At 37.2% G+C, this 25816-nt stretch overlaps 1 protein-coding gene across 3 annotated transcripts in view; it reads left to right on the forward strand.

Annotated features, from left to right (window-relative positions):
• The window catches only part of unc5c (unc-5 netrin receptor C), a 189477-nt gene that overhangs the window by 132933 nt on the left and 30728 nt on the right, over positions 1-25816 (forward strand). Inside the window, exons 5-8 of one of the 3 annotated variants that reach the window (XM_038296806.1) lie at positions 9745-9925; positions 13980-14147; positions 14387-14551; positions 20435-20491. In XM_038296806.1, the coding sequence (XP_038152734.1) occupies positions 9745-9925; positions 13980-14147; positions 14387-14551; positions 20435-20491 (571 nt within the window). The remainder of the gene's footprint in view (positions 1-9744; positions 9926-13979; positions 14148-14386; positions 14552-20434; positions 20492-25816) is intronic. The other 2 variants (XM_038296807.1, XM_038296809.1) reach the window with 2 other exon arrangements.

The raw sequence follows: 25816 nt of genomic DNA on the forward strand, positions 1-25816 counted from the left end.
TCCCTAGCCGCAATCACTGGACCTGAACCCAATCGAGATGGTTTGGGGTGAGAAGAGTGAAGGCAAAAGGTCCAACAAGTGCTAAGCATCTCTGGGAACTCCTTCAAGACTGTTGGAAGACCATTTCAGGTGACTACCTCTTAAAGCTCATCAAGAGAATGCCAAGGGTGTGCGAAGCAGAAATTAAAGCAAAATATGGCTATTTTGAAGAGCCTAGAATATAAGGAATATTTTCAGTTGCTTCACACTTTTTGTTAAGTATAAGTCCATGTGTTAATTCATAGTTTTTGATGCCGTGATTCGGTGTGAATCTTTAATTTTCATAGTCATGAAAATAAAGAAAAGTCTTTAAATGTTTCAGAGGGCTGCCAGATGTCACTTAAGTCTCCTATTCAATTTTTTTATAAAATAACAAAACTAAAGCTTGAGTTTGTGTATTTAATAGCTGCATTTCCAATAACATAACCATTGGGATATTAACATAATATTAGGCCGCCTACTGTATTTCAACAACCTAAATATATTTAGTCTTACCTTTACTAAAGCTGCAAACCTATTTAAGACATCCCACAATGCATTGCTATTATTTTTTTGAACATCCTATCCTTTGTTTGACTATGTGGGCTTTACCAATACTTTCTAGTATATGTCCTACACTGAATTATTATTTCAGATCAAAAATCTTAAACTGATTTAGTTTTTCTTTATCATCAAAAGTCTGTACATTCTTTTCAAAACATTCCTAAATTATGATAATAAAGCATTTTTTTATTGTTGTATGGCAATTTATTTATTGGTATAACTAAAATATGCACATCCATTTCTACTGTTACCTTTGAAATGCTAAAAAAATATTTTTGTTTCTGAAAAGTGTCAACTCTTTTATGTTAGTTTTCAGAAGTCATCTAGAAGAAGGTGTAAATAAAATGTATGAGTTGTTTTTGTTCTTCTTGTGTTTGAAATTTGTCATCTATTTTTGTGTAATTTTATGTAAATATATATGAATATAGGAGCAACCTGACATCCAGGCAAAGTAAAGATTCCCATCCTGACTCAGTAGGACACTCTGAATTCAACACCATTGATCCAAATACACACATTCTTTTGAAAAGGAGTCCATCAAAAGCAGCACACATAATTATACGACAAGACGGGACTTGATGTTGCAAAAATCCCCTTCCTTCTTCACCAGCAGACCCTAAATGTGTGTTTTAGATATTTTGCATACATGGCAAACTAGGAAACATTTTAAGAAAGGCAGTTCTAGTCATTCTACAGTTTCCTTTTGTTCTTTACAAGGACTTCAGTCCTTTTAAAAGTTTTCATCGTTGATTTAGTTTTAAACATCAACTTCAACACTACCCCTATTCAATATATTCATACTCAACCACCCCTCTGATCAACACCATCTAACATGCGAGTTGAAGAAAAACATTTTTCTACCATCGCGTCTCAAGATGTACCTTTGTGAATTTAGGCTTCTGAATATTTATACCTCTTTCAATTCCACACTTGTCATGCATACATCTGTAGAGCATATGGCTTCTTCCCTGTTAATAAATGATTTAATTATCAGTTGGTAACCTTTTGCGGTTCATCCTGCAGGTTTGTCATTCGACTGGAGAGGAAATGCTGGAAAAAAGGGGATAAATGAATAATTTAGGTTAGACTTCATATGAAGCAGCTGAAGAGCTCGTAATGACTTCTTTGTCGCACATTTCTGTGGAACAGTTTTTTTTTCTCCACCTTGTCTTTTCACACCCTTCCCTACCCCCACACACTGCTGTGCACTCTATTTCTGACTCTGCAATGAGTAATGACTGTTTTTGCCTCACGATGGTTCTTAACAAGTGTGTGGATTGTATATAGTGTGTTCTGTGTATTAGGCTAATTAGTGTTGTCCTGGCACAACCAGGCAGAGAATTAAAGCATCCCACTTGGTGGCTGCTCCCACGTTGCTGCTGAAGCATGGTGTGTAGCCAGATCTATGGTTAGGGGGAGAAGGAATGGTGGCGATTGGACAGTGGAGAACTCAATTCAGTATAGGTTACAGTTCATGGCACCTGCTAATGAGATTTTTTAAACTGAAAATGTATTATATCATATATAAAATGGCTTCCCTTTTATTATAAAAGGCCTTAATTCAGTCACTTTAAGTAACTCTTCTTAATTTTTTTTGCAGAATCTGTTAAATACCTTAATATCTAAGGCTGCTCTTTTTAATTACTTTCCTTTGAGTGGTATAATATAGACTGAAACACTTGACACGCTTTTTTATTTTTATCACCTAGTCATAGATGCAGTACTGCATAAAAAGAATTATAACCACTATAATTTGGTCTCCTTGGTTTCTAAGGAAACCTGTATTCTTCTCCGCTTTAAACTACATTAAGTTTTCATGAAAGCCCTAGATGTCTGTTGGGGAATATTATCCAATGATGAGCATCATGAACACTTAAGAAAACAGGGGATACTGCTGTATGTTGGGCAGAGAGTAGCAGAGTTTAAATAAGGATTGTAGAGTTTTAACGTCTTGAAGCTCACCGATCAATCTGTCATCCCAAAATGTATATGGTGATCTGCTAACCTCATGGGATTACGATGCACCTAAACCACCAGGTTGGCAGGGAAGGAGTGAGGAGGCACTCTGGAAGGTTACTCTGGCAAAGCTGCAGAGATTTAAAGCTGAAGTGTAAAAAATCTTGTCTTAGGTTTGACAAACGACAAATGAGTGGGAGAATGAGGTGAGAATGCTTCAACCATTTGCTTTCTTCTCTACTATCCAACACATCTTGATTCTGATTTTGTTCTTTTTCTTTTTAGTTTGCCTCAGTTCGCCTTAGGTTAAGTATAACCTTAAAGTTTTCCTCCTCAATCATTTATAACCTTCTCCTGGAAAAACAAAGTTCTGTCTTTGTAACTCCACCTGCACCCTTGAAATTCCATCAACTTTTGTTCTTTCATGTCCATCGTTGACCCTCTGCAGTGATAGATTAAGAGTATATTTTGACACTCTGCTAAGTGCCATCCTACGGATGCACCTGCTCCCCCCTTCTCTGTAGTGTGTCTCCCTGCATCGTTCTCTTTGCACATCTCTCTCTCCTCCACTCAGGGTCTAAGTTTCCATCCTGCTGTCTGTCACTTGGCTGTATCTGAAGACAGCTGACATGTGGCAATTTCCCGGTCGTTAATGACGAGAAATGTGCCAATTACCTCTCTGGATGTTTCGCCGCCAATCAGACACTAACGAGCTGTGAGAGTGTGTGTTTGCAGGGTTGTGCAAGTTTGTGAATTTGCATATGTGCGAGCTTTTAAATCTGCTGGCTTTAAAGAAGATATGTCATGTTGAATATGAGCTATAGTGTTGTACAGAGTTTGATCATGGGAAATTTTTGAATTCATTGTTTAGCCATTAATTTTTGGCACTGGATTAAAAATGGAAGTGTTGCTTACTTTTCCTCACTCTTCTCAGTTTATGATGAAGAGATTCTGCCACAATCAATTTCCCTGTCACCTCTTTTTCCTTTCCGCCCCTCCATCAGCACTGAAAGGCTCTTTTGTTCAATTATTAATTACCTTTTTCTGTAAAAGTGCTCTTGACATCTGAGCGTTTTACGTCTGTAAAGGCTGCCTCTGATTGGTGCAAATTGGATAACCACCTCTTTGTATCTACTGTCAATCTCTCTCACTGAAAACACTTTCTGATTCTTTTCACCAGTGTCTTTTTTAAAGCACCAGCTGACGCAAGTACTAAAAGAGAAAATATTTATTATGTCAAGTGAAAAAAAGACCCATTGTTACTTTTGTTTGCATCATTTAATTTTTTTCTATTCAGGACTTTTTCAGGATAAGAACAAAAGACACCAAATGTGGCAATGAGATCACTGTCAGATCTTTGTTTTCTAAACTCCTGGTCCCTTCTCTCTCTCTATTCCTCCCTGGCAGAATATTTTTCTTTTAATTTAGTATTAACAAAAGGCTGAATTTTAACCCAGATATCAACTAAAAGCCTTTGCAGCCCTGGTAACCTAATTAATCTAGGCATTTACAAAATTAAAAGCAATCTGTTGTCATTAGCTGTTTTTTCTCTCTCTCTATAATAATAATAATATAATAATATCAATTTGTAATAAAGTTATAAAACAATTTACTAACTCTGTATATTAATGGTGCATCCATAAAATATGCTGCAGATCACTTACTGTAACTCCAGTGTGATGCTCCAGTCCTGCAAGTTGTGATAGATGACATTGTCGCAGTTTCCACTGATGTCAGGACAAATTAGCTCAAATGAAATAACAGACACGACTGTGGGCCGAGATGGCTAATTATAAATTGTGAGGAAGATCACCCTTTACATAAGTTATCCCTTTGTCTGGCTCATAAAGATTGAACAGATTCTTGTTCATATTTCAGGCTAATGTCACAGCTCAAGCCAAAAACTAGATGGTATTTTAATTTTTTTTATTGTGAAAAAGTTTTGTCAATTTTTTTTCAATTTATTCTTAATTCTTTATTCTTAATTCTTATTTTAATTTTCGGCATCCTTGGTAGAACTGTATACTTCAATTCATTTCAATACAGTTTATTTATATAGCGCCAATTCACAACACATGTCATTTCAAGGAATTTTACTAAGCATGCTTGTAGCGACAGTGGAGAGGAAAACCTCCCTTTTAACAGGAAGAAACCTCCAGCAGAACCAGACTCGGTGTGAGTGGCCATCTGCCGAGGCTGACTGGGGTTCAAGGAGACAGAAGCAGACATACAGAAAGAAGCAGAGATACAAAAGGCAACTGTAAGCCAGCTCCACAGGCGGCCCCGTCCAGGAAACACACAGCCAGGCAGACGAGCTCCGAGCCAGCTCCAATGTCAGAGGATGAATAAAGCGCATCTAGCCAGTCACAGTCAGAGAAACAGGACTACACTGGAAAAACAGGCTGATCTCGAACATCTATAAACAAAGGTGTTGATGGCAGCAGCACAGCTGATGTTTCTCTCCAGGATGGAGTCACAGCCAAACAGGAACAGACCAGATGAATCTACTATGAGAAAAAGCAGAGAGAGCAGAACGTTAGAGATTATGAATGAACTAACAGATTCTGCAGAACATACTAAAGTCTTTAGATAGATTATGACTTGCATAAAGATCATTACATGCTTAAACTGTTTCACACTTAATTCTTACATTGACTGTAAATGTGCACAAAGTAAAATTCTGGTTCTCCTATTTTTTCCCATTTTGAAGGATGGCTGCCATGTGTCAACAGTTCATCAGCATGTGTCATCAGTTAGACCAGGGGTGCTCAAGTCCACCCTTCAAGAGCTACTATCTTGCAACTTCTTGATGTGCTCCATTTTTAACACACCTGGATCAAATGAAAGGCCTGTTACCATACCTCTGCTGAGCTAAATGAGGGGATTGGGCCTTTAGATGCAGGTGTGTTAGAGCAGCGGTCCCCAACCTTTTTTGCACCATGGACCGCTTTAAGTCAGACAATATTTTCACGGACCGGGGGGTGGGTGGTTCTTGGATGCGGACCGTTTTTTACTTGATCGTATTTACCCCCGGCCCCGTGCGGACCGGCCGGGCGGGGGCTAAATACAATCAAGTAAAATGATACGACTGGCATAAAATCAAATACAAACAGCATAAAAATAAAACAAGCCGGTCCTATCTAGGCGTAATCGGAGACAATGACACATGAAGTGTGCTCCTGATGTCCAGTCTGCTTCATAGCTTTGTTTTGGTTGTCAATAAATTATATATATATATATATATATATATATATATATATATATATATATATATATATATATATATATATATATATATATATATATATATATATATATACTTTTTTCTGTGCGGCCCGGTACCAAATGACCGAGAACAGATGCCTCTAAAGGTTACATGTACAAGATGGTACTGTCACTCTTGAGGACTGGACTTGAGCACCCCTGAGTGAAGCTGAACGACACAGATTATCAATGAAAGGAGAATAATCAATGTCAAAGAATAAGATATAAGCTAAAATTGTGCTTTAGATTTTTTCAATCTGGCAGGAAATATGAGAGGCACCAATGATTTTAGCTCTTGGGAACTTTAGAGGATTCATAACTATTTATTAAAGAGAGTTTTTTATTTTCTTCTCCCAGCTGAGTAAATGCACCAAAAATAAAGTTTGAGAGATTATAAAATTGGAATAGATTGAGCTTAAGTTTTGTTATTCATCTAGAATCACATATGTGGGAGTGTGGTACGTATTTTAGATATTGGTCGAACTACAATAAACTGCACAATTTACATGTTTTGAATAACAATCACTTTAGAAACTCTACTTTCAGAAAATCCACATTTTTACTTCTGTGTGTTAGTTCTCAAACTCTGCACTCATGCAAATTGAAAATCTGTTTTTGTGCCGTTATTTTGGCAGCACTTCCATGTACATTCATGAAGAAAAGAGTTAAATGAGAAAGAATGACATTTGCTCTGTGATTTTAGTTAAACCCCAAATTATTCCAACCCCTGCCAAATTCAGATGTAAAATTTTCATTCAACCAAAATAGCTATATTTAATGTGAAATGTGACAGGTGTATCTATTGATAAGGAAATAATATTATGATATATCAGTTTTAGATTATTCGATATTTCCATGTTGTTAGAAATTAAATATTAAAAAGTAATAATCGGTTATAAAAATGACTGAACTCTTCTCTTAATTGTGAACAAGTTTTTACATTTTATTTACATAGTATTTTCCAGCTCTTAAAGGTATAGTGGAGGATTTTCACATAATTTTGAAAAGAAAATGCACATGCACAACCCTGTACCTCCTCCCAAGAGGGAACGTGTATTAAGTGCGTGCAAGAGCGTCCACAAGCCCTTTTTTCTTTGTGCACGCTCTGTTCAAAAGTTGCTATTTGCATCGCTCATACAAGCTTACTTTCCAAAAGAAGATTTGCAATGTTTTCACTATGTCAAACTCACCACCAGTAAGTGAAAATGGGGATGAGCACGTAGGACGGCCTTACGTAAACATATCACCAGAATGATTGACAATTAGAAGGACCACTTATTTTGATGATCCACCCACATAAGAACATCCTCTACTATACCTTTAAGGTTAAAGGTCTAATCGGCATCACCATAATCTTCTCACTCCATGCAGAGCTTCTCTATCAGCTTAAAGTCTGGACTCTGGTTGGGCACATCCAAATCGTTAATATTTTGTATAACTGAAAAATAATTGAAACTACAGTATTGTTGCAAAAACGGTTTTAATTGTTCAGGGATTCAAGGAAGTGTCAATTGCTAAAGGTACAAAGTCATGGTACAGATGTTAAACATTTTTTTCAGAGAATTCCTCTGTAGAAACTAATAAGCCAACATCAAATACACTAAAAAAATACTTTTTAAATATAAATGAATACCTTTTCATTTGAAAATCTGAAGCTTTGCAAAAGTTTAAATGTGAAGAAAGATATAATTTTCTTAAAACATGCATCACTTTCTTTTCTTGTTGTTTCTTATTCCAACTGCATTGCTTTAAATAATCTCTATCATAAACTTTATGAAAACATACATTTTAACTAAGCAGCCCTTAGTTATAGACAGCTTATTGGATCTTATATATACTTTGCAATAAAAGTCATGCTGTATTTAATTGCAGCCAAATCAAATAACTGGAAGGTTTAGTTTCAGTTTGCAGACAGACAGAGTGGTGGAATCGTATCCCTTCTGGCTCCGTGAAATTGATTAGGGTGATACATGTTTATGAAGGAAAACACTCATAAACACCAAATCTGCCGAGAAAATACATCAAGATTATGGGGGTTTACTGTAAATCGCTGCTCATATAAAACTCACTCTCAGAGTTTGTTTAGACTGGGGTATGTCATGGGATTATTGTGTTATGAGCTGCATCCTGTTAGTGTTGCACACCTTGATTTAAAAGATGCTTAGTGTGAAATAATTGTGTTAAAAATGCTTTTTTCTTGGCATATTCAACATTTTCCCTCTGGATAAGAAGAAGGTATTTTGCAGAGGTGTTATGCTGCAGGCGTATCTTATTGTTTGTCATCTCAAACAGAGCCATACTGGTAGAGCTGGTTCCCTGCTTCAAGCACAACACCCGGTGCATTGTCACAAATCAGTCAATCTTCTCTTTTAAGCAACTTCTAACGATTCTGGTCCTATAACAACAGCCAATGCATTGTGCATCAAATGTTTTTTTAGATATCCCGGAACATCAGTGGCTCTTTTGTCTTGGCAGGACTCATATCAGGCTATTGTCCCACTTTTGGAGATACTTTACCTCTCCTGAGACTGACCTTTTATAAACATTCCACCTTATCTTTGCTCATACTTCTCATAAAGTCCCATTCCTCACAGTGTATCACAATGCACAGGAAGGTAGATGTTTGCCAGGCATCCACAACCCTGGACAGTTCCTTTGAAGAAAACAAAGGACCCAGGAAATATGTTAGAATCAAAGTAACTGCAAAGTGAGAAATGCACATGTTGTTCTTTTAGAGAAACACTGAACCTTCACACCTTTTAAAGGGAAAAGGGGGATCTTGCAGAATTACAGTCAAATAAAGGCTCCAAACAATTCCTTGTTCTCTGATGGAGCCGGGAGTTTAATATAGGAGTGATTCAGAGAAATGAAACTCATAAGAAAAGGTCAGAGAGCCTCTTGGCTTTTGCGGTTGTAGAGAGTTTGCTTTTCTCCGCTGCCTGACAATTCTGCTGTTACTGTAGTGCTTTGTTCTTGGGGAGAATAAAAAGAGCATGATAGCTATTGACTTTTTGTAGCTGGACCTAAGAGACATAAACAACGGTGTTGTAATCCTGGCACTCATGGCTATATGGGAAATTGGATAGAAGGGGGAAAAACTATAGGAGTTAAAGTGCTTTTTCTTCTTTACATTAATGAGGTCTTACTATTTTTTTATTTGGTGTCTAGTCCAGTATTGGTTCTTGCAATAATGCAAGCTTAGCTATCCATACATTCACAGTTCATATAATGTCCAGCTAGCAATGGGAATACATTCTAGACAGGTTCCCAAACAAATGCACTGCTAAAGAGAGACATACAGACACACTTAACCCTCTAAAAATGCACATTTAACCTAAGTTTTATGTTTTTATGACTGTGGTATGCAGCCAGAGTAAAAAGAGGGAATCTGCGCAAACATTGGAAGAATTCAATTCAATTCAAAAATACTTTATTAATTCCAAAGGGAAATGAAATGTTGCAGTAACTCATAGGTTATTTTTTATCCAGAAAATGCACATTTCAGAGTCAAGGTGATTCACTTTGCTGTACATAAGAAAAAAAAGCCAAAAGAGGAGGGAACCAAAAATAATTGAAGAGAATAAAAGTGGATAATTATAATAAACTGGTTATATAAAACAGGTAAATTGAATTATTAAAAGAGAGAGCACTACTACAAGGTACTGAAATCTGTTTTTTGAATAAATCTGTTAAAATTTAAGGGTAAATTAATTCATATATCACTCCTCCCTACTCCACCAAGCAGTTGTCATGCTTGTCTTAGTTTTAAGTTTATTTTGAGACCAAAAGAGTACGTAAAAGAGCCTTTTAGTTTAAAGTGCCGATGCTGCCCCATGTTGAAAGGGAACCCTGGGTGTGGAGCCCATTTCTAAAACCATCACTTCTCACATTGAAACACAGGCTGTTTTCTTATTGTTTTTTGTGTTTCCTTCTGTTTTCCAGGTGGAGTGGTTGAAGAATGAAGAGGTAATTGATCCAGCAGACGACAGAAACTTCTACATCACCATCGACCACAACCTGATCATCAAACAGGCTCGTCTGTCCGACACTGCCAACTACACCTGTGTTGCAAAGAACATTGTAGCCAAGAGACGCAGCACCACCGCCACAGTTATCGTCTACGGTAAAACTCTGCATTGTACTTTACTTCAAACTTCTTAACGACTCCGGCTCAGATCTCGTTGGCATCTTTCAATTTAGTATTGCTCGCAGTTTTTGACAGTGTTAATCTGATTATTCACCCACTCTAACACTCATCCACTTCATCAAAAAAAACTTCCACCTCAGACACATGACAGGTTTGTGAAGTCATGGAAAAAGTGTTGAATTCTCTCACCAGGTCGGCTCCAGTCAAAATAAATCAAATTTCAAAGTCGTTATGCATAAAGTGGGAATCCGTCTGTCACCTGTAGAGAGTAACATTCGCTCATTTTGTTTCTGCCGGAGGGTGTGAGGGGAGCAAAGGATTTACGGTTTTCTGAACTGTGTGAGAGGTGTTGATGTAGCTGAGCCATACTTACGGAGACCCCCGATGTGGCTCCTGCATGGGCTCAGCTACAGTCTCCCTAACATCAACTGGGTTGGTTCTTACTGCACACTGTGACTATAAAGGTAAACTTCAACAGGTGTGGGAGGCTCAAAATCGAGCAAATGACACATAAAACAAATGTTCTTTAGATACAACATCATTGTTTTATCCGAGTGAAATAACAGTTTTCTTGATAGCTCAATCAACCAAAGCCTAGAGATGTTTTATTTTACGGATCTTATATGGCTACAAACAGCTTACAATTATATGTATGCTGTTATTAATGGTGAGAGCAAAGACATAATTTTTTATCTTTTTAGCTGTAGTTAATAAGAATATGTAAAAGAATATAGAATACTGCAAAATATATGCAGAAACGGTGCTAATAAAAATGACAGAGAAGTGATATTAATACATATGGAACATCAAACTCAATCATCACTGACTAACAAAAGCTGAAAATAGTAAAGGTTATCTCTTCCTATAATACGACGTGTGTATGTGCTTTTGTCCAATAAGTAGGAGTAATTAATTGTAAAATGTTGCCTGGGTGAATTCAATTATAAACATAACAGATCTGCACCATGCCCTGGGATTTAGACACACTCTGTTGTAATCTCAGTCTGCCTTTTGTTAACCACAGTAGATGATGGCTTGTAATTGAATAAAATAGACATCTAAACATCTAGATTTCCATCAGTCAAACGTCATATCATAGCAACAGTGAGCTGCTATATAAAGAGCTGAGAGTTTAGCTTTTCTACAAATACCCATATTCTACATTTGATGTCAATTTGGCTAAAAGTCTTGGGGGGAAAAATTGTGGGTAAACTTGCATGAGGAACATTCGGTGAGTAGTGATTGATTTTATTTAATAAAAACTCACTTTTTCACCAACATAGAACACATCAAACTTAACCAAACATTGTAAGCAAAATATTTCTGGAAAATGTGAGGCTCTCTTTTATGGTCTGACTGCTGACTCTACTAGAGCTGCTGTATACAGTTAGCATAAACTGGGTTGTGTATTTCTCCCATAGCTTAAAGCCCTGCCCACACAGAGAGGAGCTTAGATGTATCTGTAAAGGTATTTTATCATGAAGACATTGCGTCTCAACAAAGCGAGGATTTTGGGAGACAATGCCGACAAAACGCTCAATATTTATGCTAAAATGTTTTCTAGTAGTGCTGGATGGCCTCATGTGGATACATGCTTTTTTATCGCTTTTAAAGTTATATATATATATATTTTCTGCATGTAGTTAAAGTAGATTTAATTTTTCACAGTTTACAACAAAGACATAAAAATTAACATTGACCTGTTTTCTTCGGTGAGCCTCACCCACTTTTTCTGCATAGATCTTTTGAGAAACTACCAGAAGTGCTACATGTGGAACCATCAAGTCATCTCTATGTCATGTATTTGTTCTGAACGGCCACTGAACCAGGCGAGTCCAATCTGCACAGCGAATTAAATTGTGCAGATCAGACTCACCTGGTTCAGTGGCTCGGCAGAACAAATACATGACATAAAAATTACTTGATAGATTCACATCTCCTATTTCTGGAAAACCACAGTAATAAGTGATTACATATTCAGTCAAAGTATATCTGCAATGGATTTTCTGTTCAGCATATTATCTGTTTTCTCTGTTAAATTCAATAACCAGTTGTACTTTGCTGTTAGATGCACCACCTCAGTGTTCATATTTGATAATGGTGATTCCATTTAAAGAAGCATGGCTCCAAATACTCTTTTTGCAGTTTACTTTTACTTATATTGTTTGAAAACAATAGTTAAGGTGATTGGACTTTCATTATATATTTAATACTTTTACGTTAGATGTATTATAGCTGATAAATGACGTTGATATACAGATGCAGTAGATGCACATGAATAATATAGAAGTGGCCAGATGCTTGCAACTGATACTGCAGCAAGAGTAAAGTTTCAAATCCATAATTTTCTCATCTCTATCTGACTCTCCTCTGGTCCCGTAAGTGGCGTTGCATTCATAGAGATTTTGTTTTGTTTATCAACTGTTTTTCACAGTCGAGTGAATATCGAGAATAATGTGGCCATTTGGGGATCAGTGCAAAAGTAATGTAGAAATGTAGGGGAGCCGATTCCAGACAGAAGGCTTTGATGTCACCAGCAGTCTTTTAGGATTAAGTGTCAACATAGTACTCTGCTGTCAGCTCATTCTTTTCATGTCAAACATGGGATACTCACATATTCAAGTACAAATGGACTGCATGGGTAAGTACAGTATTCATATTGCCCCATGCAGCAGGATAGAAATACCCAATGGAAACTTGTCTGATACTAGTGAAGGTTGGGAGGTGGGGGAGATGGATCTGCAGTGTGTTTCCAAACCAACACACCAAAAGGACATTGGGAGAACATGAGGTGACAACAAAATCTGGGTTTAGAAAAAGACAGTGAGAGAAAGAGAAAATACGAAGTTTTAACTCCTCAGAGGAAAGCAAGAAAAAAAAAAGACAGCACAGAAATCCTGGGCTTCTGCAGGCCTTTCCTTCGGGTCCAGTGTTTTTAGTTGTTTTTCCACTCAGCATGTCAAATTTTCAAGTTGTAGGCTCTGAGGGGCCCAGTTTCACCATCTCAAATGCCACAGACTTGTTCTCAGCCACAAGCCCTTGTGTCACTCTAGACTGGATTTAGCTGCTGACAGAGATGGATGAGAGAGGGAAGAGAGGCATTAGGAGGAATCAGTAAATGGAAAAGGCAGCAAGTGGACTAAAAAATTACGCAGTGCCCGCATTAGATAGTAATCACCTGAGATGTCAGGGGCCAAATATGAGCAGTTAAAGCAAAATATATTATATGCATATAAACAGTAATGCATTTTTTGTGTGATTCTTTCAATCCTGTTGTTTATTGTAACTGTTGCTGATTTCTGTTGACTCAATTTAGAAAGCTCAGAAATTCCAATACTGAATTTACTTATTCTGGTCAAATTTTTTTACATCTTTAACTAATATGTATTTTCTTAATAAATAAAAACTTGAACCTAAGAATAAAGAATCGTAACACATCATCTACTCTTTTGCAAAGCAGATTAAAACTCACTAAAATTTTTCATTTCTTGCAAAGCCAAATATCACGGCTGGATGGATCATATTGTTTGATATGATTTTTTTTTATTCAATATATTTTTTTTTTATACAATTTTCTGTGTTTACCTTAATATCCATGATGGAAAAGCTGATTTATTGTTATTAAATAATTATTTATCTGTAACGTACACAATGCTTAGGCACTTTTATCTCGTGTTCAATCACTTTGACAAAAAAGTGCATATTTGCATTTGCAAATTAGTTGTTTGTCAAAATACTTTAAAGGTCATAGCTACAACTTTTTTAATCAAAATTATTAATTTCAAAACAAATTATACATCCACAGAGTTGGCATTTTAACATACCTTAAACATTGAACATTAAGAAATGGCTAAATTAATATAATTGATTTAATTCAGAATGCCCTATTTCAAACTGAGTTGGACTTTAGGATGAGCCTATTACTAAGATTTATTTTTATTATTCTTATTTTGGTTATTTTAAAAGCTGTGGATTTTCATGATCCAGAATTGAAGCCTTGTTTTAACATAATATTACTTTTCTTTTCCAGTAAACGGCGGATGGTCAACATGGACAGAGTGGTCAGTGTGTAACAGCCGATGCGGCCGTGGTTTCCAGAAACGGACACGCAGCTGTACCAACCCAGCTCCACTCAACGGAGGGTCCATCTGTGAAGGACAGGGCATCCAGAAGCTGCCATGCAATCCTCTCTGCCCAGGTATGGCAAAAACAGGATACACTCTTTAAATGACGGGTTAAAAAGGGTTCAGATGCACAAAAGCGACTGCATAACGTGATGCAACTTTTGCTTGCATATTGTGTCTCCATGCTTACATGTGCCTCTCCCCTACTTATTCTCACCGTCTCAATCTCATAACCACCCATTCACTCATTTGTCTACATCTTGCCCATTTCATTCATTCGACCCTCATCCATGTCCTGTCTGCTGTGTGATAGTGGATGGCCTGTGGACAGAGTGGAGTAAGTGGTCCACCTGTGGGACAGAGTGCACCCACTACAGGAGGAGGGAATGCAGCGCCCCGCCACCCAAAAACGGAGGAAAGGACTGTGAGGGCGTGGTGCTCCAGTCCAAGAACTGCACCGATGGGATGTGCATGCAGAGTGAGTACCCATACTAATCATGTGCTACTCTCTCTGAACCCGCCGACCAGAAGAATCTCTTCACCTTTTGACCAGAAATTCGCTGTGCTCTTTCATCGCCATGTGTTTCACACCCACATATAACACTTTCGCCTTGTCTATCACTCAGCTTCTTTCGCCTCACTCTGAAAAACAAGAACAGAAGCTGAAAAGCCTCTTTCTGTGTCTGTCTTATTTTATTCACAATTCTATTCCACAAATAATACCCTTCAACTTTTGACAACATTTAGTGAGTGGTATTATGTATTTTACATGTACTCATCCAGGGCACGGATTTCATAATCAGCCTGGGTGTTGAATCATCTATTTGATGTGATCTTTTTCCAAGGTGGTTTGAACAACAACGTCCATAAATTAAACCAAGAAGAATAAATAAAACTGAATTTCAAATATGGTAGTATACATGAAGTGGCTGAGTTCCTGGCGCAGCTTTAATCTTTATGTTGTCTGATTTATCCATTCTATCACCAGCATCCAGCTTGGACTTTATATGCGCTTACTGCAGCAAATCCGAAGGCACTTCGCCTCCTTTCTTATTAGTGCTATTAACCAGCAAACCAATCCCGATGCATGATGCTAAAACCACCATGCTTTAGTGATTTTGTTTGAAAGCCTAACTTTGGTTCTTCCAAACAAAGTCTGTTATCTAACAGCTCAATCAGACTTTTTCCTGATCTGCATAATTGTTTTACAGTCTGTTGTTTGTCCCATACGCTCTGCTGCAAATGTCCCTTGTTTTTTTTATTTTTAGCTTCAAAATAAGAAAAAAACATGAAATGTTCTATTATGGTAAAGCATGGATTTTTTTCTATAGGATTTTATTTGATGCAAAAAATATAAAAACATAATTCAAAGCTAAAACCAAGAAAAGCAGATCTAAAAATACATTTTTTGTTTTTACAATAGTCTTTTGTGAAAATTTATCATGAATATTAAAAAAACAAACAAAAAAAAAAAACGCTAAAGCTAAAAACACTGGTGTCTGTTATTATACTATGTTATTTTGTTCTTTATATTATTTTAGGCCACTAATGAGAGGCATTGTACAGGTTTAAAAGGGTCAGATGGGGCTCAGGAGGATCAGATGCAGACCCAGTGCTAAGAGGATGTCTTAACAACAAGCTATGAGAATTTTCTACTATGTAGAGTAGAAATACAGGTGAAGCAGAATTGGAGGTAAATTAACACGATTTTTAATTGCAAGGAGAACCTAAAACAGACAGAACAAACCAGAAGCTTAATTACTGAGAAGGTGATTCCTGGGTAAGATAAACTAAAAATATAAATTAATTTCAAACCTATGCACCTAATTCTTGTTTTTAACACTCATTGAAAATGAATGCCTTTATCATTCTGTTCTGGGAGGAACAGCGTAAATAAATCTTTATAAGCCCAAAATGAGTGTCATTCATACCCTTGATAAGTACATGTATGGTTCTATACCAGAACTGTAATTTTGAGCTGTGCACTGGGAAGTCTGGCAAATGCTCTATTTAGGATTGCTTTCAAATATTCATTTACTGGTTTTGCTTTGTTGATGTTAACAAACGAAGGGATGAAAGCCAGTTTGTGGTGAAGCCAGATTTTTTTTTCCTGTGCATGCAGGGAATTGTTTACTTCTTCTGTCTCTGCCAGGAAGTTAAAAACAGCCACACAGTTCAGCTAATCCAACAATCCCGCACCCGCTTATTTATAACACATTCGCAGATTGAAATCATGGATTTAAAGCTTTGATGTGTGTGTGTGTGTTTACGGCAGTGCTGGGCTGTCAGAGGGTGATGCATTTCAACCTTTCATTTTCATTTATGTGAATGATCTTTGTCATTCTTGTCTGTTCCTCTTACAACAAAAGGAAGAGAATGAGAGGCAGAGAGATGCAAATGTTGCATAGTAACTGCTTTAGACCATGTCTACTTTTATAAAACTCCTCTGCAATAAACATCTTTGGAGGTGTTAGATCCAATCACTGTCACTTGTGCCTTCATCATGTGTAAAACCTATTACAGATGGTGGTTTTGACACTAATTATATAACAGAGGCTCAGCTGCTAGGTGTCTTAAATTTAATAGAGCTGGCAAACACTTTGTGCAGCTTCTGGTGCACCATGTTGTAAACTGCTACTTTTTATTAGGCTTCATAAGTCAGAGTCAACATTATATTTCTGATCAAAGTGCAAGTTTATTAAGTAAATGAATTAGCTTGCAAAAAAATGAGAGCAAGAAGGGCCAGTATTCAATTAGTAGACATTGTTTAAAAGCTACTGTTAAAAGACTGCATTAACTGTTTTTCTTTAAGCATTATAGAAAGCTTTGCAAATGTATTCCTTATCTTTCAACATAAAACGAAATCCCATTAAACTCACATTTTATTTGGATTTTATGTGACAGATCATCAGGAACAGGAGTAAGAGTTGAACAAAAGGGAATAAGCAGAATAATACAGGGCAGAAAATCAAGGGGTTAGGTTGCAATGAAGTCTAAAGCACGGTTATATTTATCAAGCCTTTTTTAAAAGTATGCCACAACATCCTATGATTAGGCTGTCCACCTAAACATACAGGCCAGGCCAAGCAAATACCAACTGGAGGAACAGCAAAAAGATGTGATTGGTCCTGAGGGGCTGCAGAAATTAAAAGGTCTTGTGGGAGAATCTGTCAGCAGGATGATGATTAGTCATGAATTTAACAAATCTTGGTTTTATGAAGGACTAACAAACTGTTTAAAGAAGGGCTGGGCATTAAGAAAAATAAAATCTTATCTCTTTTATACCAAATCTGATAAATCTTTTTTTTTTAGGTTTATAATAGAAATAACAAATATTTATCTTCATTTTAAGGATAATAGAATGCAAGCTTTAGAAATGCTTGCACAACAATGTTTCACAACAAATAATGAAAAAATAACAAGGTAAATGTTTGCAGCTAAGTCTTTCACAGTAAGTTAAACAGTCATAAGTTTACATGAAAGAACAAATTAACAAGTGATGACCTAACGAAAGGTGCTTTCACGGCAAACCCATTCTGGACATCAAAGCATCTTTATGTGCAAAGGCTAAACAGCGTCAAGAGCCCCTGTGGCGCGTCTGATCATCGGTAACAGCGCATCCAAGCGTCAGGGCATCCTGGCGTCCCAGCTTCAAGCGTTCAAAGCTGCAGTTCAGAAACCTGAACTTGTGCAGCTTGACGTGGGGTGTCAACCTATCGGAAAAGCTACTGTAATCCAGGAGTAGTAGGAAGAGACAAAAACTATATGCAAACTGTGATCGCTTCTGCAGGGATAATTGCATATGAAAAATACATAAATAAATATGAAGGGTTAAACTCCACAGGTTATGAAAAAAAACAGGTGAATGAATTGTTATATACAAGGAAAAGAGCGAGTCCTGATCATTATTACTGCATTAAAACATTTTTTTTTTTCAAATGAACAGTTTGTAAATACCTAATTTAACATAATGCATGTAAAACCTTCAGGCGAAAAAGGTTTCATTGTAAATTGTGGTACTTACAGTTTTCTTTACTTTAAGTATAAATCTCTGCATGAGACAAAGATTTATACTTATACATATTTAATATTTAGAAAACCATTGTTTTTTTAAATTGACAATTATAAGACTAGTGTTGGTCTGTAACATAAAAAATGAATAAATTACCCTGTAACTGGGGTTTTAATGTGACTAGATTTAGGATGACATCACAAAAACTTTTGAAAAAAAATCTGTTAAAGCTGCTTAAAAAGCATATATTCACCTAAACTCTTACCTGCCCTTGAACGTGTCCTGTGAAGCTCCGCCTATCTCAAAAGCATTAGTTCTTGAAGGATTGATGACCAGTTTGCCGAGAATGTAAAGCCATCATGATAAATTCAGGATCGTTTCAGAGATTGATTTTTTTTAGGAAGCTAAGAGGCCAGAGCCACTTATGTCAATGCTAATGACCATTTCCACAAGCATTTAGGAGAACGGCCCATTATCTGAAAGCTCATGTTATGGCAAATATGATTGGGAATGGAAGATGTGTGCAATCCGAACTCACCTCGGACTGCTGATTTGCTCCCTGCAGTGCAGAGCTGGAATCTGAGCAAACACGTGTCTGTGGATTTCGTTGCAGTTTGATCTTATTTTCTGATGTTTGAATTTATTTAAATCACTTCAAATGAGTCCATCACAGAGCTCTGCCTGAAGGAATCTGATATGACTGGAGCTCGATATACAGCCTGATGCCTCAGGCTTCTATAACTGCTCACTGTAAAAACACAACTGACCCCTGTAAAAAAGGAAAGAGTTTTGTTATAATTTACTTTGTAACCTGTTTATTGCATTTCAACTGTTAGGGAGTTTTGAATGTTATATTTAACAAAGTTAAACATCGTTAAATTGATCCAGAAAGCTTGCACTCTGCACATTCAGAGAAAACCTTTGGATTTCTAACTTGTGTAGCTTCCACAGTTCACTAGGCTGACCTGTTTCTGTTTGGCAATCCCCCTGTGGTCTGTCTTCTGATGTTTGTCAAGCCTCTGGTAACCCCACTCTAAGACATGACATTTTCTTGACATATCGATCCACTGAACAGGGAAATTCAGACACCCGCAAGGGTGCATGCTTTATTGCTGTGAGACAAGACGGCAGATTCATGATGCCAAGCTTCATTTTTGCTATTTATCCTGTGGTTGAAAGGTCTTGATCAAACTGTCTCATGATCTTTGGTTTCACATAGATTAAGAAGTAGCAGAGACAGAAATTAACCTTTTAACTGTGTTGATTATGTCAGGTTCTGCTCACAAAAGGACAAAATAGATCTGCAAGATTGGGGAATTGTCAAGTTGAAGTGATAATGCTTAACACGGACATTGATTAGCTGTACCATGATCCCAACTTCCTTCCGGGATCTATAAGCTGAGAGGAAAAAAAAGATATTTTTCTCTCTGGAGCTGCTTGTTTTCCTCTGGAGCCCATCCACTAAGAAAGCTATTATGCTGGTTTTACGTTGGACTCCGTCTGGATTCATGTGAACTCTGCAGGATAGGTTCAAAACGTTCATCCGCTAACTGTCGCCTCTTGCATGCCCCAAACCTGCATCCCCAACGCCTGATTGCATGCACCTACCCCATCTATCATGCCATTGATTTTCCTGTCAGTCCACTTGTCTTCCAGTGGCACTCTCCCTGTCCAATAAGAATTTTATTGTTTGTATAGTTGTTTAGGGATGTCTTGGGGAGAGTGAATATTAAGTCTGCTTGTGCACTCACTCTGCTTTCCAGTTTGGCCGCAGCTAAAGCCTCAGAAATCCCAGCAGGAGCCAGAAAATCTTCTATGTACTGTAGAAGATTTTCTAAATCTCTCAATCGCACGTGTTCAGTTTTTCTAATCACTGTCCTTCAGCTTTCCTCTCTTTCTGCTTTCCGAACATAATCATTCCTTTTATCTCGTGCACTAACGTCTCCATCCACCTTCTGCTGACAGATGTAAGGCTGTAGGTTCTATTGACTCTGTTGGAGCCCACGGTTTATCAGCCCCTCCATTCCCCTCACCTGCCAGCATCTGTCCTGCTGCCACCAAAGCTCTAAGCCCACTTGATGGATCGTGCACCTTCCTCAGAGAACGTCCACATTCTCCCCCTGTTTTCCTGTCAATTCATCTCTATATAGCATGCACATATAGAGAGCGGGGGGAGGGGCGGTATTAAGAAAAAATCCCTCCCTGTATCATCATTCTTGTTCATGTGTTTGTTGCCGTCTCATTTGTTGAGTTTGTTTTTCTGTTGGAAATTTGGTTTTCATCACCCCTCTTTTTTTGCCCTCTCACCCTCTCCCCATCCACGACCTTTTCTTTCTTTTTTTTTTAAAGGTTCCTTGTATCAGAAGTCAACTGAGGCTAATGACGAGGGTGATTTGGGAAATTCATGTGAGTTATTGTTTGTTGTCTTCATTTTTGATTTTGTTCTAATCTTTATTTCTGCTGTTATTTTTATGCACGTATGAGTTGGAAAAACAACCATCACTTAAAATCGGCACTTGTTTAATAAGAGCTTGGTGGTACCACCCACATATTGGGCAATACAAAAAGGGAATTTACTTTTAGCTGGAAAGATTTTAATGCTAGATTACTCATCAGCTGCTAAGGCACAGATAGTCGATCCTGAGTCCCTGGCCAAAAGTCTCTGTCACATTTCAGAAATGCTATGAGTTTCTGTCTTCTTCTGACAGCCTTAAGACCCAGATCAGTCATCACACAGCAGAACACCAAAGCTTACTGTCCACTGTAAAATTCTCTTGAACTGTGGGGCCAAAAGCTATATCACAGACTTTTATAGCATAAACAGCAGAGTACAGGATTAAAAGAACATGGTGATTTTGCATAACACCACAAAAATATACTCTGAAAGTTTAAATCTACTTCCTCTCACTGAGCCTGACATCACTGATGAGACCTGATAGCTGTCAAACCTTTTGTATGTGCAGGCAGCTTTGCATATCTAACTGGTTCCTATTGCAAATAGAAAAAACAAAACAAGTACTTTAACTTGTGTGCGATATGTGTTTTTGGCACATTTCTGCTGCAGGCATTTATGCATGAAGCACATAAGTGTCATGACTTTTAATCTCCTTACATGCTGGTCATGATCTTGTAGTGTTTGATGTTCTTTGCTATTTTATTCTGCCATTAATCCCTCGAACAGTTCAAATTCAGGCAGTGGTATTGTCTAAAGTACAAAGGCTATCATCCTAACATTAATTACAAGAGTTTAAATTGTTTCATGTATCCCTGTTTTCCTTTATGTTACTAATACTAAAGCGTATGGTTTCTTATTTTAACTGTAGAGTTGTGTATCGTCCCTGCAATTATTATCTGCAATATTTTCTAAATAAATTAGTTAATTATATTCACTACTGCAGGGACTCAACCTAAATGATATTGGTCTCTTAAAAGAATGCATCCAGATTCAGGCTTGACTTGTTGGATAAACTCTCCAATTTCACATATATTTTGATGACTGAGACAGTAAAACTTTCAAGGTATTTTAATCTTAAAGAGATTAAGAATAAAAGACTTCTACCCCAGTGATCCAGTCCTGGATAAGCAGAGGGCGATGAGTACGAGTACATTACTAGCAGTGGGCAGTGTTGGGCACGTTACTTTGAAAAAGTAATTAGTTATAGTTACTAGTTACTTCTCCCAAAAAGTAACTGAGTTACTAACTGAGTTACTCCACAATAAAAGTAACTAGTTACTAGTAAAAGTAACTATTGCGTTACTTTTGAGTTTCTCGCCCCCGTAAACCTCACCACCCAGCCCCCACCTTCTCGCCGTGTGTTTCCAAAGCCAGCTGAATAGAGCGGACGACAAAGACAAGAACTTGCAGAGAGTTTAGCATTTATTGCAACTCAACGTAAATGACATCAGGGGGGAACGCCATGTGAAGTTTTATAACAGGACATTCAGATCTGGTGAGTATATGAAATTAATAACTGGGGATGTCTAATTCTGAAATCCTGTGTGTTTGGGTTGTTATAGATACTGCAACATCTATCTATCTATCTATCTATCTATCTATCTATCTATCTATCTATCTATCTATCTATCTAGATGTATACTCTGTGTGTGACATAAAATATGGATCTCCATCCCTGCCACAAAGGCCATCAAATAATGTTTAAAATAAAAAAAAACAGTAGGTTGAGAAGGCAGAGTATCCATCCATCCATCCATCCATCCATCCATCCATCCATCCATCCATCCATCCATCCATCCATCCATCCATCCATCCATCCATCCATTCATCCATCCATCCATCCATCCATCCAGATTTCTCCCTTTCTCCATATAGGCTATCATTTCTGGCTGTTGTCAGCTTCATTTGATCGTTCACGCTCTCCATAGTTCTCCTGTGGCGCGAGCACAGGGCGACTGTTGCGCGCCTTTAGCGAGCATGCTCGTTTCCTGTCGCTTGCGCGGTGACTCTTGCCGCCTGCGCTGTGTGGAGATGCAGAGGAAACCGTTATGTGATGGGGAAACGCAGCTCTACGTAACACCGGTATTTCCATGTGGAAAACGCTGTTTTGCTGCTGGAGTCATCCTCACTCTCCATCTCTCTGTGTGTGCTGTACGTTAACACCCGCCAGCAGAAACACCCACCTATTCAACTGACAGACGGAATCTCACTATTCATCAGCCATTCTCATCCTCCCCTCTCAGGACAAGGCGCGCACCTCTGGATGACCTAAAATAAATCTTTAATATCTCTTAAACAAAAGTAGCACAAACAATATTTTTTTCTGCACAAATCTGCACTAACGTTGCACTAACCATTCAGTCTATTTGCAGAGTTTTTTGACGTGGGTGGGGTGTCAGCTTCACGCAGCTGCGCACGAGTCCTATCATGAAAAAAGGTTCATTGTGCGACCTGAGTAACGCGCAGTAACGGGGTGCCTGCAATGGTAACTGCGTTATAGTTACAGTCAAAGTAATTAGTTAGATTACTCGTTACTAAAACAAGGTAACGGCGTTAGTAACGCCGTTACTTTCAACGCCGTTAGTCCCATCACTGGCAGTGGGTCAGACCCCGTCTCCTTTCAGTTCTTTGTGGCATGGGTTGAGAAGTTTAACAGGATCATTCTAGAAGAGTTTTGTCTGCTATAGCATCATGGAATTGATTTAGATTTATTGGTATCTCATCCATGATTCCAAGCTTCTTATTTGCATATTGATAGAGATTGATAGAAAGTCAGCAGCAACAGTCAGACAGGCTGTGTTGTCTAAACAATACTCATATGGTACTAAAGGATCAAACTGTGTGAGGATTATATTGAACCATGGTTCCAGAGCAGTCTGGTCTCATCTCAAAATCGCACCCTATGATTAGATTAAAAACACATCTTTCCTTTATAACTGTATAAGTTTGTGAACCATTATTTCCCATTCCTTAGCATATACTGAAGCAACTTAAAAAGCCCTTATTTCAAGTTTTTTACCTCAACCAAGGAGGTTATGGTTATTTGTCAAGTTTGTCTGTCCGTCTGTGTACAAAATAACTTCAAAAGTCATGAAAAGATTTAAATGACACCTCAATCCACAAAAATTTGTGTGATGTCCACATCCTAATCCGGATGCAGGATTTTTTTTAAGGATTTTTTTTTTTACATTATTTAGCAAAACAAGCAGTTCCCCACTAAACCAGAGGGTGGCAGCAGTGAATATTGACAGCATCAGCATCAGACTCAAAAAGAGTCCAGTAGGATATTGAAGACAAAAACACAGGAAAGGTGAGCCATGCCTCGCTCAAAGTATCGATCTGCTGATCAAACAAGGAAGTAAATTAAGAGGGTCGGAGGAGAAGGTTTGGTAATGATCCAGATCATGTGTGATTTTTAGCTATAGGTGTAAATTACAATATGGGGCAGACTTTAATGCCTGGTGGAGGCCTACACTAAGAGTCTTTCCTAGTTTTCAGTGTTGCAAAGCTGTTTTGGATTAATCAATTTTGTTAAATTATCACCTTTAGCAAATTTTTTGCACTACTTAATTACATACAGGGCTACATGGGGGGTTTCACTGGAGAGATTGGAGAGATGTCCGTCTTTTTCTTAAATAAATACTCTTGCATTGCTCATTTTTCATAATATGCTTTACAGAATTTTAGTTTAGATATGTTGTTATTATGATTAATATTACTTAAATTACCTAAATGATGGTTTTCCAGAAACCAGTTTTTGGTGCGGAATGCCCAGTAGAGGATGCATGTAGGCAAAGCAACAGAGCTGGGTAAAACAATAAAGAAAGTTTAGGTTTGTTGAGGTTAGGCCTAATAATAGAAAGAAATATATTTTACTGAAGGAAACTAATACTTCTTGAAATCTTAAGTCTGTTTTACCACTGCTTTATTTCTTTAAAAATCTTTCCTTTTGTTATTGAAATGAGCTTTATGACTGTAACATTTATTCACATTAATTTGATTTAGAATTATATTTGTCCTTTTATAGTTTCTATATAAATCAATGATGGATCTGAATACAATTTTACTCATGTTAGCATATTAATGTAGCATAACAGGTGTATTTATACTTTTTCCAACTTAGAGAACTGTATAGACCTCAAAGTTTAGATAACTTTTACAGAAAAAAAAATTATTTTGCTCTAACAACTTAATTTATTAAACCACATAAACAATAAAAAAAACTAATAATCTAGTGTGAGTCTGTAACTAATGCAGAAATGTAAAAAAAAAAAAACATTTTCTGTTTTTCTACTTACAGGTATGTCAAATAATTGATCTTAAACATTTGAGGTTAGCAACAAAGCTGTGTTTATGTATTTACAAGGTTTTTCATCTCCAAGAAACATTTGTCCTTACAGGTTATCAGGGCTGTACTGGATGGTTCTAAAACATGGAGCAAATGAACAGAGGGTCTGCAGATGGCCTCTTTTTCTTAAACAATAGAAGATGAACTGAAACACAGAGGGCTTAAAGAGCAATTTTGAAACATTTTTAATTACCTCAGATGTCAGATGTTTTACCAAAGTCTTAGGCTTTAATTAGGTTTTCAAGGCTAAGGGTCTTCAAAGTCATGAAGGAAAGATGATTCAGATTCGAGCTTTAAAAGCACTGTAAGACTTAATTGTGGGGCTACACTAAGAATGAACTAATGAACACCCTCAAAGCAGGAGATATCTTTAGGAAAGAAGCAAAGCGTTTTTAAGGTGCTTTTTTAGTTCAAAGTTACTGTATAGCAGCTACTGCAGAAATAATGAACTGTCATCAGAGGAACCCTGTCGCTGCACCTGTCCAAAAAGTTTTAATACTTTTAATATAGATGTTAACAGATAAAAATCTCAAACAAAGTGGGGCATTAGGGTAAAAACTCTAGATAACCAAGAGCTTTTAAAATATTTTTTTGGTAAAGTGTTTCTTAGCCTTATGAATTTGATCATTTTCTTTTTTTTTTTTAGAAGTTAAGAATGAAAAAAAATGTATTGGTATCAAAATGTTGCAAGACATACGAATTTTGAAGCATACCCAACTCACCCTGAAGTAATGTGCAAAAAGACTGTTTCTAAATATCTCATTTTATTTTACTTTAATTCTTCTGCGCAGTGCTTTTAAGCCTTTTCGTAATCCTGTCTCTCTTTCTCACTCTTTAAATCTTCTGGTCTTCACAGAAAATAGAGTGTTTAATAATCTGTTTCATTTCCACTCCTTGTATTTTTCCATTTCTGACAATAGCTCATGTT

This window comes from Cyprinodon tularosa, unplaced genomic scaffold, assembly GCF_016077235.1.
Source record: "Cyprinodon tularosa strain WSP-4 unplaced genomic scaffold, ASM1607723v1 ctg378, whole genome shotgun sequence".
NCBI classification, from domain to species: domain Eukaryota; kingdom Metazoa; phylum Chordata; class Actinopteri; order Cyprinodontiformes; family Cyprinodontidae; genus Cyprinodon; species Cyprinodon tularosa.